Source organism: Hyperolius riggenbachi, chromosome 4 (assembly GCF_040937935.1).
Source record: "Hyperolius riggenbachi isolate aHypRig1 chromosome 4, aHypRig1.pri, whole genome shotgun sequence".
Classification (NCBI taxonomy): Eukaryota; Metazoa; Chordata; class Amphibia; order Anura; family Hyperoliidae; genus Hyperolius; species Hyperolius riggenbachi.
Genome location: NC_090649.1, coordinates 413252808 through 413265020, shown reverse-complemented (window position 1 = coordinate 413265020; position 12213 = coordinate 413252808). Strand labels below are relative to the sequence as shown.

Sequence of the window (12213 nt, the reverse complement as noted above, 5' to 3'; positions counted from 1 at the left end):
TGGCCAGGCCACTCGGCTGCCAGTCCCTCCTCCACCAGTTCAGCCACCAGCTCCATCGGCCTCTGCAGCCACGGTCTCTTTATTGCTCCCTGAAGCACCTGGTCCCCTCTGCCTGCAACCACCATCGGACTGATTGGGACTGTTTGTTGGACTGTACCCAGGCGTGATCTCGATCGGCATCCCTAAGGGACTCTCTGCCTCTGTCTCCCACCTCTTGCTTTGGTTCTCTCTTTCTTTTCTCATTCTCTCTTAGCTTACCTTCTTGCTCTCTCTTTCTCTATCCACTCTTTTCCAGGACACACTGTGGGGCATCTGGAACTGCTGCAGAGCTGTGCGAGCGCCGTCGGTAGTCGGCAGGCTGCTCCCCTCACATAGCACTCCAGACTTCCCCACGCGTCCTTCACTATAGTTATGTGCCGTATGTACACATAGGTATACGTTTACTTTGTACTATACTGTATATGATTGTATGTGTTGTAGTTCGCATGTATGTGTTTGTACCATCACCGACCCTGTATGAGCCAAAAACAATTCCGGGTACAACCCCCCGTTGTACTTGGCGAAATAAAAGATTCTGATTCTGATATTTACCATAAGGCACTGTAGGCACGTGCCTACAGGCGCCTGATGATGGAAAGGCAGCACACTTCCCTCCCTGAGTGCCTCCTCTTCTTCCCATGCAGCATCCCGAGGTGAGTGTAGATGAGAGGTTACTGAACCCATCTCTCAGCATCCCACTGATGAGATCTACCTTCACCTGGGGACACTTCTAGCTACTTAATACAGAGGATAGCTCTGGTTACCTAATACTAAGGGGCACCTGTAGCTACTTACGCTGGACAAGGTAAATAAGGGAGGAGTGACAGCTGGGCCAGCCAAAACACTTGCAGTTCGGTTCGGTGGGGGTCTGTAGGTTCATGGAGGTAGAAGTCTAGGGTGCCAGGATATCCGTGCCTAATAGGCTCCTGTGATGTAAATCCGGGCCTGATCTTGTATTTAGTTTGTCCACATGCTTAAGAAAGCCCTGACAAATTGTGGTGGGCACTGTGAATCTGTGACACACTAGTGAGGACAGGGGATCTTGGGCATGCTATTTGGAGCATCTAGCCCTGCCCACTTTTGGCCACACCCTACCCTCAGGTCAACTTGCTTGCATTTGGCCCTAATAGCATATATGTTCTCACTACATGCGTGCTTTCACACATACGCAGAAAGGAGAATAATGGTAGGGTCCGCAAGTGTACCAGAGATGACGTAATAAGCAGATTTTATACTTACCTGGGTCTTTCTTAAGCCCCAGCCCGCCGTGGGCTTCATCGCTGTTCTCCTGGGCTTCTCCGTTCCTCCGCTATGTCCCCCAGTATATAGCTCAGTCGTGACCAATCTTGATTAACCGCACAAGCGCCCCTGTCGTGGCCCGGGACGGCCTGCGCAGACGCAAAACACTCCTGGAAACTGGATCACCTCACGGCCACGCGTGCATGGTGAACCACGACTGCCAGTGACTGAGCTATATACCAGGGGACACAGCAGAGGAACGGAGGGGCCTAGGAGGACAGAGATGGAGGCCACTGCCGGCATGGGGCTGGTGGAAGCCCCAGGTAAGTATAAAAGCTGCTTACTGATATTTCATCATCTCTGGTTTCCTTTACCTATGGTGCTGCTTACCCTTTTATTACATTGGTAGCTACAGTTTTTGCTGAGCTAATGTGTAAGCAGAGAAGCCATGCAATTTCAAGTAACCACATTTTCTCCTTTATTTTCAGCAGTCAGAATTTTTGTGCCTGGAATTAAACGAAGCAAAGCTGAATGAAATGCTGAAGAAACTGAATGAGGTTGAGGAGAGCCTGGCTGCACTAACCCAAATCAGTTAGTCAAGAAGGAGTTTGTTGTGATTTTTGTTTTTTCTTTTGTTTTGTTTTTTAATAAATTTCTAAACATTCTGTGTTTTATTTTGAGTCCTGTTATAACATCAAACATTACAAGCTAAAATGGCTTTTGACACTTGACATCCCTGTTCTAAGTGCCTTTTCCACACAATGTTCCCAGAGAGGGTGTGCAAAAAAGTTAAAGTACACAAAAGGTTCTGGCTCTCCCCTAAATGTAGCCATATACCTAGCCTATTTGGTGTACAATCAACCAAAAGACAGATCTCTCTCTGATCAAATTGGAGACTGATCTGCAGGCCACTTCCCGATCGATATCAGCATGAAGTCTTTTGGGAATCTGCCTAGTGTAGCCACACTGACCGCTGTCCCACTAATGTTTCATGTGTTGTATAACCCCACCCCAGTGCCCGTGCAGTTATACTTTACCTGTCTGCCGCTCTCATTGTACTGCCGCCTTTGTGCCCCCACATGATTGCCGGTGTTATAGCAAGTGAGTCACATGTGTGATGTCACACACACATCCCACATGCTATATGCGGGTGGTCATGTGGGCCCGAATGCGGGAATAGGGCATTGACACTCAGTGCGGACAGGTAAAGTATAACAAGGGCTTTGGAGTCGGTACAAAAATCATCCGACTCCAACTCCGCCTCCTCAGTTTTTGAAACCTCCGACTCCAGGTACCCAAAATGGCTCAGACTCCTAAGTCTAATACTTACCAGGGCTGTGGATTTGGTACAAAAATCATCTGACTCCCGACTCCGACTTCTCAGTTTATGAAAACTCAGACTCCAGGTACCCAAAATTGCCCCGACTCCAACTCTGACTACACAGGCACTGGGGGGACATAAAACATTAGCGTGACAGCGGCCGCGGGTTTCTGTTGCATCTGTTGTTCGCGATTATCTGACACCGTTACCACCGTGCAACCAATCGAGCATGTCCACCCAAGATTTTTTAGGATGTCCATTCGACCATTTTAGGCCCCTGATATTCATTAGATTTGACATTATTGAATTGGATGGTCGATTGGCCAACAAATCTACAGATTAATGGCCACCTTTACTCACCCCCCTAATCTAAGTTTCCGGATACCCGTGGCCAGAACCTGCCAATACACGTTGTCTTCACCGGCATTGCTATAATGTCCAGATCAGAGGGAGAGTAAGGGGAGCACCAGAACCTTTTTGTGTACTTTAAACATGACATCATTCTGTTCAGTGCAAACTGTTAAGGTAGCTCACAAAGGGAGTTCCCTTTCCCACATTTTTGTAAATACAGTAAAATCCCCAGTATCCTGAAGTCTCAACTAACCAGCATGCCTGAGGGAGAGAATGGGGGCAGAACTTGGCAGAGTTTCTAAGCAGCAGAAGAAGCTTACTGAACCTCCAGGCGCCATCTTCTACACTTCCTGTAGCTCCTAGCGGCTTTCCTGCATCCAGTGTGTCACCTGACCCGTATCCTGTCCTATGCATGCTGGAGAGCCATATGGGGAAGTTTCTGGGAGCTGCAGGAAGTGCTGCAGGCGGCGGTTGGAGTTTGTGAGTTGTACTGCACGCCACTCTCCTGGGAAGGGGGGGGGGGGGGGTTCGGTCAGTGTTAATTTAGCCCATATATCTGGCATTGCATATCCAGCATCAGGCAATCTCCACCTGTGCCGGGTATTGGGGGTCTTACTGTATTTTATTATACCTTTTCATGGGACAACACTGAAGATGTGACATTTTGGGATAATGTAAAGTAGTCTGTATACAGCCTGTGTAATATAGTGTACATTTACTGTCCCATTAAAATAACTCAAAACACAGCCATTAATGTCTAAGCTGCTGGCAACAGAAGTGAGTAAGGTACTTCATACTGAAGCATCAAACGTACTCCAGCTACAGTCTGGATGCGTTTAGCATCTGCTGGTAATTGTAGAGTCTCTATAAATAAGTCCCAATTTGTCAAAATGTCTGAGCCTTTTGGCTACTATACTGCAGTTAAAGGGGCACCATGGCGAAAATTGTAAAATTTGAAATCTGTGCAAACCTAGACAAATAAGAAGTACATTATATTCCATAGTAAAGGGGCCCATACACTCAGCCGATTATCGGCCAATCGATCGATTTGCGGCCGATTCTAATCGATTTCAATCGATCTGACATGATGGAAAATCTAGGTGGATCTGTTGAGATGGCTTATCATTTTGCATTGGACCTAATGGAAATCTGATGGCAAATAAATGCCATCAGATCGATTTTCAATAGATTTCATACTGAAATCTATTGGAAATCTGTTCCTAGTAAAAAAAATGTTCCTAAACACATCAGATAGATCAGAGATCTATCTGATGATCTATCTGCTGCTAATGTATGGCCACTTTAAATGAGCCATAAATTACTTTTCTTCTATGCTGCTTTCACTTACAGTAGGTAGTAGAAATCTGACAGAAGCAACAGGTTTTGGACTAGTACCATCTCTTCATAGTGGATTCTCAGGGATTTATTTATTTTCAAAAGCACTTAGTGAATGGCAGTTGCTCTGTCTAACTGTCAAAAAACTGTGTAGCGAGTAGGGAAGCTGGCCAGCATCATTGTTTAAATCCTTTTTAGGGAATATCTTTAACCACTTCCCGACCGCCTAACGCACAGGGGCGGCCGGGAAGTGGAGCCCTGAAGGACCGGCTCACCCACAGAGGCGGCGGTCCTTCTAAGGGCATGGGCGGAGCGATCGCGTCATCTGTGACGCGATCCTCCGCCCGGGATCGTTACTCGGGCATTTTGTCTCCGCTCGCCGGCCACTTAGCAGAGCCGGCGAGCGGAGGAATCCGCATAATTGCCCAATCAGAGTGTATAAGGCACTTTGTTAGGTAAACAAAGTGCCTTATACGTGCTTCCTCCTCGCCTCGTGGTCTCATTGTTCCAGAGACCACCAGCGAGGAGGAAGCACTTGTAAGTCTCACTGCACGCAGCTTGATTTTGCCCACAGCCTCCCTGATCACCCACCCCAGGCCTCATACCCCCCCTGATCACCCCAGCAGACCCCTGCCTAGCACCCTTGCACCCCTGTTAAACCCCCACCCCCCCCACCTGCCACTAACTAGCGACGCTGCCCTTTAGTTTAGGTCCCTAACTGCCTCCTAGTCACCCCTGATCCCCCCCCCCCTACCTTTAGATCACCCCCACACCCCATCCCAGACTACCCCCCTGTATACTGTATACATCTGTATACAGCTACCTTACCCCCTGATCCCCCTCTGATCACCTGTCTATCACCTGCCTATCACCCCTCAGCACCCCCACCCATCAGAGCAGACCCTAACTGCCCCGCGGGGGTAACCGATCACCTGCCCAGGCCCTCGATTGCCCTCATACCCCCCTTCTGATTACATCCCCTGCTCTTTGTTTACATCTGTCCTCCCCAGCAATCACTAACTGATCTTTGATCAGTAACCCCCTGTGTCTGCCTCTCATCAGATCAGGACTCAGTCTGCCCCGTGCAGGCTCCTGATCAACCCCCCACCCCCTCAAATCGCCCTCAGACCCCCCCCCTAATCACCGTCCAAGTGCATTGTATTTGACTGTGCTGCACTTGTATTCGATTGTGCTGCGCTTGTATTCGATTGTGCTGTAATTGTATTTGATTGTCCCGTGATCGGCTTCGATTGCCCCGTGATTGTTTGATTGCCTGAGACCCCACTTCCCACCACACCCAACCCCCCCCTCCCCCCCCCCCCACCACACCCAACCCCCCCCCCCCCCCCTCCACCACCTTCCGAGTGCATCAGATTTGCTTGTGCTGTGATTGGAGTCGATTGTGCTGTAATTGTATTTGATTGTCCCGTGATCGACTTCGATTGCCCCGTGATTGTTTGATTGCCTGAGACCCCACTTCCCGCCACACCCAATCCCACCCTCCCCCCATCACCTTCCGAGTGCATCAGATTTGATTGTGCTGTGATTGGATTCGATTGTGCTGTAATTGTATTTGATTGTCCCGTGATCGGCTTCGATTGCCCCGTGATTGTTTGATTGCCTGAGACCCCACTTCCCACCACACCCAACCCCCCCCTCCCCCCCCACCACACCCAACCCCAAGCTCCCCCACCCCCCCCCCCCCCCCCCCACCACCTTCCGAGTGCATCAGATTTGCTTGTGCTGTGATTGGAGTCGATTGTGCTCTAATTGTATTTGATTGTCCCGTGATCGACTTCGATTGCCCCGTGATTGTTTGATTGCCTGAGACCCCACTTCCCGCCACACCCAATCCCACCCTTCCCCCATCGCCTTCCGAGTGCATCAGATTTGCTTGTGCTGTGATTGGAGTCGATTGTGCTGTAATTGTATTTGATTGTCCCGTGATCGACTTCGATTGCCCCGTGATTGTTTGATTGCCTGAGACCCCACTTCCCGCCACACCCAATCCCACCCTCCCCCCATCACCTTCCGAGTGCATCAGATTTGATTGTGCTGTGATTGGATTCGATTGTGCTGTAATTGTATTTGATTGTCCCGTGATTGTTTGATTGCCTCTGAGACCCCACTTCCCACCAACCCCAATACCTCTCAAATACTCCTTTTGCTAGGTAGGTGCTCTTTTTTTCTGGGTAGTCTCGGAGGAAAACCCCATAAATTTAGTAATCCACAATGGCAAGAAGGGGGCTTTCCGATGACGAGGTATACAGGTACATGGACCAGTCGGATGAGTTCTTTTGGGAAGAATCATCCGTCGAATCTTCCGGGTCCGAATTTGAACCTGTAGAAAGCAGTGGTTCCTTGACCGAAAGTGATGACGAGGCTATGGTCCCGGCTAGAGCCAGGCGTACCAGACCCCAAGTCGTTAGACCGCAGGTGGCGCAGGACCCGCCTCAAGGGCAGCAGGGTGGTGCTAGCGCTGATGATAGTTTTCTTGGTGAGGCAGGCACCAGCAGCGCAGCATCTCCTGGACTTAGTGCCAGTGCTTCCGTAGACCCTGGCGAAGTGGTGAGCGTCAGCATGGAAGTTGAAACTGGTACGGTGGCAAGTGCAGTAGTGCCCCCATCGCAGCCACCAAGAAGAAGACGGGCCCGTAGTACCCATAGACTCCCAGAGGTGCTGGCACAACCAGATTGGCAATCCCCTGATTCCGCCGCACCCGTAGTGCCCCCTTTCACCGCCCAGTCTGGAGTCCAGGTGGCGACAGCTCATCTAGGAACGGCCCTAGACTTTTTGCAGCTGTTCATCACCCAGGTTCTCCTGGACTTAATTGTGGTTGAGACCAACCGTAAAGCCACACAATTCATCACCGAGCACCCGGAGAGCATGTATGCCCAGCCTTTCGGGTGGAAACCAGTCCAAGTTTCCGACATTAAAATCTTTTTGGCCCTTATACTTCACTTGGGACTAATGAAACAGAATGTACTGCGGTCGTATTGGTCTTTGAACCCAGTAAATCATGTTCCCTTGTACCCTGCTGCCATGTCCAGGACACGATTTGAGTCCATCCTGCGCTTCCTGCACTTCAACGACGACAAAACCTGTCATGAAAAGGGCCACCCTGCTTATGACCGGCTCCACAAAATTCGGCCCCTCATAGACCACCTGTCATCAACATTTGCAGATGCTTCTATCCCTGAACAGAACATCTGCGTAGACGAGTCCCTCTTACGCTTTACCGGGCGCCTTGGCATCAAACAGTACATCCCAAGCAAGCGCGCCCGGTATGGGGTGAAACTGTAAAAGCTCTGTGAAAGGGCCACAGGCTATACATGTCGTTTTAGGGTCTATGAGGGAAAAGACTCAAAATTGGAGCCGGTCGGATGCCCTGACTACCTGGGGAGCAGTGGAAAGGTTGTGTGGGACTTGGTGTCACCCTTGTTCCAGAAGGGGTACCATCTTTTTGTGGACAATTATTACACAAGTGTGGCCCTCTTTCAGCACTTAAAGTTAGAAGGAATCCGATGCTGTGGCACTGCGCGGCCTAGTCGCCAGGGCTTCCCCCAACGGCTCGTTACCACCAGACTTTTACGGGGGCAGAGGGTCGCCTTGCGTACTGAAGACCTGCTCGCGGTGAAATGGAGGGACAAGAGGGACGTTTACTTTCTGTCCACCATTCACACAGACACGACAGTCCAAATTCAATGGGCAACTAAGGTCATTGAAAGGCCCCTTGTCGTCCACGAATATAATGTCAACATGGGAGGGGTGGACTTCAATGACCAGAGGTTAGCGCCCTATTTAATTTCCCGGAAAACAAGACCCTGGTATAAGAAAGTGTCTTTTTATCTGATTCAATTGGCAGTTTACAACAGCTTTGTTCTCTACAGTAAGGCTGGGAGAACTGGATCTTTCCTCCAATTTCAGGAAGAGATCATTCTGGACATCCTGTATCCAGGAGGTGCCAGGCCCCCCACCCCCCCCCCCCCCAGATGCAACTAGCCGACTGCATGGAAGGCATTACGCCTATCAGCTTCCGTGTGCCCCAGGTCAACGCATCCGAAGAAAACGTTGCCGTGTCTGCAGCAGGGCTGGAACAAGGACTGACACCGTTTATTATTGTCCCCGCTGTCCTGACCAGCCTGGTCTATGCGTAGGGCCGTGTTTTGAGAGGTACCACGAGCAGGTACACTATTAGAACTTAGGGAACTCCAGACACAGGAGTAGGCACACACTCAGTGGTCTTTCGCACATTGTCGCAGGGAGAGGAGAGGTAAGCTTGAAAACCAAACGGGTAAGCATAAAAGTCGGAAGAAGGATCGGTTTCCATGCTTGATATTGCTGATCTGTCCTGTGTTGGCGATATAAGACGGCATGTTTGAATTTCCCTTGAGTGTGGACACCCCCGGTTTATATGTGATTTGGGCCTATGATGATGCTTTAATGCCACACAGAGTCATCTCTATTGGCAGGCATATTGCTGTATCCTACAGGCATAATGCTGTATACTAAAGTTCTGAGGCTCAGTCACATAAGTTGGTGGCTCACCCTGAGTGCAGGGTGGCACGGGGTGTCTCTCTCCTGAGGTTATCACTGCCATTGATGTGGAGGAAGATCTGGCATTGATGTGGAGCAAGGTATGTTTGCCGTTCATTTTTCCTTTCAGCCCAGAGTGCATTACCCGTATACCCAATATAAGGAGTATAGCAGAAACTCCTAATACTGGCCATACATGTAATGATTGCAGAGACCCTAAAATGCCAGGACAGACTTCACAAATGACCCCATTTTGGAAAGAGGACACCCTAAAGTATTATGTGAGGTGCACGGTGAGTTCATAAAAGATTTTAGTTTTTGTCACAAGTTAGCAGAATTTTTTTTTTTTTTTTTTTTTCTAACAAAGTGTCATTTTCTGTTTACTTGTGACAAAAAATAAGATTTTCAATGACCTCACCATTACCCTCATGGAATACCTTGTTGTGTATTCTTTCCAAAATGGGGTCATTTGTGGGGTTTGTTAACTGTCCTGGCAAGTGGGCGGGGTGCTAAATTGTGAGCACCCCTGTAAAGCCTAAAGGTACTCATTGGACTCTGGGCCCCTTAGCGCAGTTAGGGTGCAAAAAAGTGCCACACATGTGGTATCGCCGTATTCGGGAGAAGTAGTACAATGTGTTTTGGGGTGTATTTTTACACATACCCATGCTGGGTGGGAGAAATAACTCTGTAAATGGACAATTGTGTGTAAAAAAATCAAAAGATTGTCATTTACAGAGGTATTTCTCCCACCCAGCATGGGTATGTGTAAAAATACACCCCAAAACACATTGTACTACTTCTCCCGAGTACGGTGATACCACATGTGTGGCACTTTTGTGCACCCTAACTGCGCTAAAGGGCCCAAAGTCCAATGAGTACCTTTAGGATTTCATTTTCATTTTGCGGAATTTGATTTCCAGACTACTCCTCACGATTTAGGGCCCCTAAAATGCCAGGGCAGTATAGGAACCCCACAAATGACCCCATTTTAGAAAGAAGACACCCCAAGGTATTCCGTTAGGAGTATGGTGAGTTCATAGAAGATTTTTTTTTTTTGTCAAAAGTTAGCGGAAAATTGATTTTTATTGTTTTTTTCACAAAGTGTCATTTTCCACTAACTTGTGACAAAAAATAAAATCTTCTATGAACTCACCATACTTTTATTTTTTGTCACAAGTTAGTGGAAAATGACACTTTGTGGAAAAAACAATAAAAATCAATTTTCCGCTAACTTTTGACAAAAAAAAAATCTTCTATGAACTCAGCATACTCCTAACGGAATACCTTGGGGTGTCTTCTTTCTAAAATGGGGTCATTTGTGGGGTTCCTATACTGCCCTGTCATTTTAGGGGCCCTAAACCGTGAGGAGTAGTCTGGAAATCAAATTCCGCAAAATGACCTGTGAAATCCTAAAGGTACTCATTGGACTTTGGGCCCTTTAGCGCAGTTAGGGTGCACAAAAGTGCCACACATGTGGTATTGCCGTACTCGGTAGAAGTAGTACAATGTGTTTTGGGGTGTATTTTTACACATACCCATGCTGGGTGGGAGAAATACCTCTGTAAATGGACAATTGTGTGTAAAAAAAATTAAAAAATTGTCATTTACAGAGATATTTCTCCCACCCAGCATGGGTATGTGTAAAAATACACCCCAAAACACATTATACTACTTCTCCTGAGTACGGCAATACCACGTGTGGCACTTTTTTGCAGCCTAACTGCGCGAAGGGGTCCAAAGTCCAATGAGCACCTTTAGGCTTTACAGGGGTGCTTACAATTTAGCACCCCCCAAAATGTCAGGACAGTAAACACACCCCACAAATGACCCCATTTTGGAAAGTAGACCCTTCAAGGTATTCAGAGAGGGGCATGGTGAGTCTGTGGCAGATTTCATTTTTTTTTTGGTGCAAGTTAGAAGAAATGGAAACTTTTTTTTTTTCTCACAAAGTGTCATTTTCCGCTTACTTGTGACAAAAAATAATATCTTCTATGAACTCACTATGCCTCTCAGTGAATACTTTGGGATGTCTTCTTTCCAAAATGGGGTCATTTGGGGGGTATTTATACTATCCTGGAATTCTAGCCCCTCATGAAACATGACAGGGGGTCAGAAAAGTCATAGATGCTTGAAAATGGGAAAATTCACTTTTTGCACCATAGTTTGTAAACGCCATAACTTTTACCCAAACCAATAAATATACGCTGAATGGGGTTTTTTTTTATCAAAAACATGTTTGTCCACATTTTTCGCGCTGCATGTATACAGAAATTTTACTTTATTTGAAAACTGTCAGCACAGAAAGTTAAAAAAATCATTTTTTTGCCAAAATTCATGTCTTTTTTGCTGAATATAATAAAAAGTAAAAATCGCAGCAGCAATCAAATAGCACCAAAAGAAAGCTTTATTAGTGACAAGAAAAGGAGCCAAAATTCATTTAGGTGGTAGGTTGTATGAGCGAGTAATAAACCGTGAAAGCTGCAGTGGTCTGAATGGAAAAAAAGTGGCCGGTCCTTAAGGGGTAGAAAGCCCTAGGTCCTCAAGTGGTTAAAGAGAATAAAAGCCTTGCTGAGAATCCACTATGAAGAGATGGACTAGTCCAAAACCTGTCGCTTCTGTCAGATTTCTACTACCTACTGTAAGGGACAGCAACATAGGAGAAAAGTAATTTATGGCTCATTTTACTCTGGAAAAAACATACTACTTATTTGTCTATGTTTGCACATATTTTAAATGTTACAATTTTTGACATAGTGCCCCTTTAAGTACAAAAGACAAGGAAAATCTCTGCGTGTTGGATTCTTTGCTGACTGATTAGTATGGCACATTGGGCTCTATTCACAAAACTTCTCACAAATGACTTATTTCATTAATAAAAATGACCTTTCAGCACATAACCAGCAAAATAATCACTCAAAGTAAGTTGTTCCTGATTAACTTCATTTCAAGATTACTTTTCATACCTTAATTATGTTATATTTTTGCTCTTTGGCAATGTAAAAAAAGTAACATAGATAAGGTGAAAACGGGTGACAAAGCTTTGTGAATCATGCCCATTGTGTCGTAATAAATCCAAGCAGCTCTGCAGGTCTCCTCTATACTGAGGTCCTTTTATATCAAATTGCACAGCCTGGAATCAACATTCCACCAAAGAAGCAAATCCGTATACAGTCTTCTAGAGATCACTAGGTGTTCCTGTCAAGTCCGCCAGTATGGAAATAGATTTATCCATCATCTCACAGCCAACAAGTAGGGGACTCGCCAGAGCCACATGCTTCAGTTGTAATTGGGTCAAACAGTGCCTTTTGGGATTTAAAGAGAACCTGAAGTGAGAAGTATATGAAGGCTGCCATATTTATTTACTTTTAAACAATATCTGTTGCCTGGCAGCC

At 46.9% G+C, this 12213-nt stretch overlaps 1 protein-coding gene across 2 annotated transcripts in view; it reads left to right on the top strand.

Annotated features, from left to right (window-relative positions):
• COMMD1 (copper metabolism domain containing 1) overlaps positions 1 to 1943 on the top strand; it is a 206217-nt gene extending 204274 nt beyond the window's left edge. The window contains exon 3 of one of the 2 annotated variants that reach the window (XM_068232378.1): positions 1770 to 1943. In XM_068232378.1, coding sequence (XP_068088479.1) covers positions 1770 to 1874 — 105 coding nt within the window. In that variant the 3' untranslated portion in view covers positions 1875 to 1943. Of the gene's footprint in view, positions 1 to 1766 lie in introns of both variants that reach the window. The other variant, XM_068232377.1, reaches the window with a different exon arrangement.
• The last annotated feature ends 10270 nt before the right edge of the window (positions 1944 to 12213 follow it).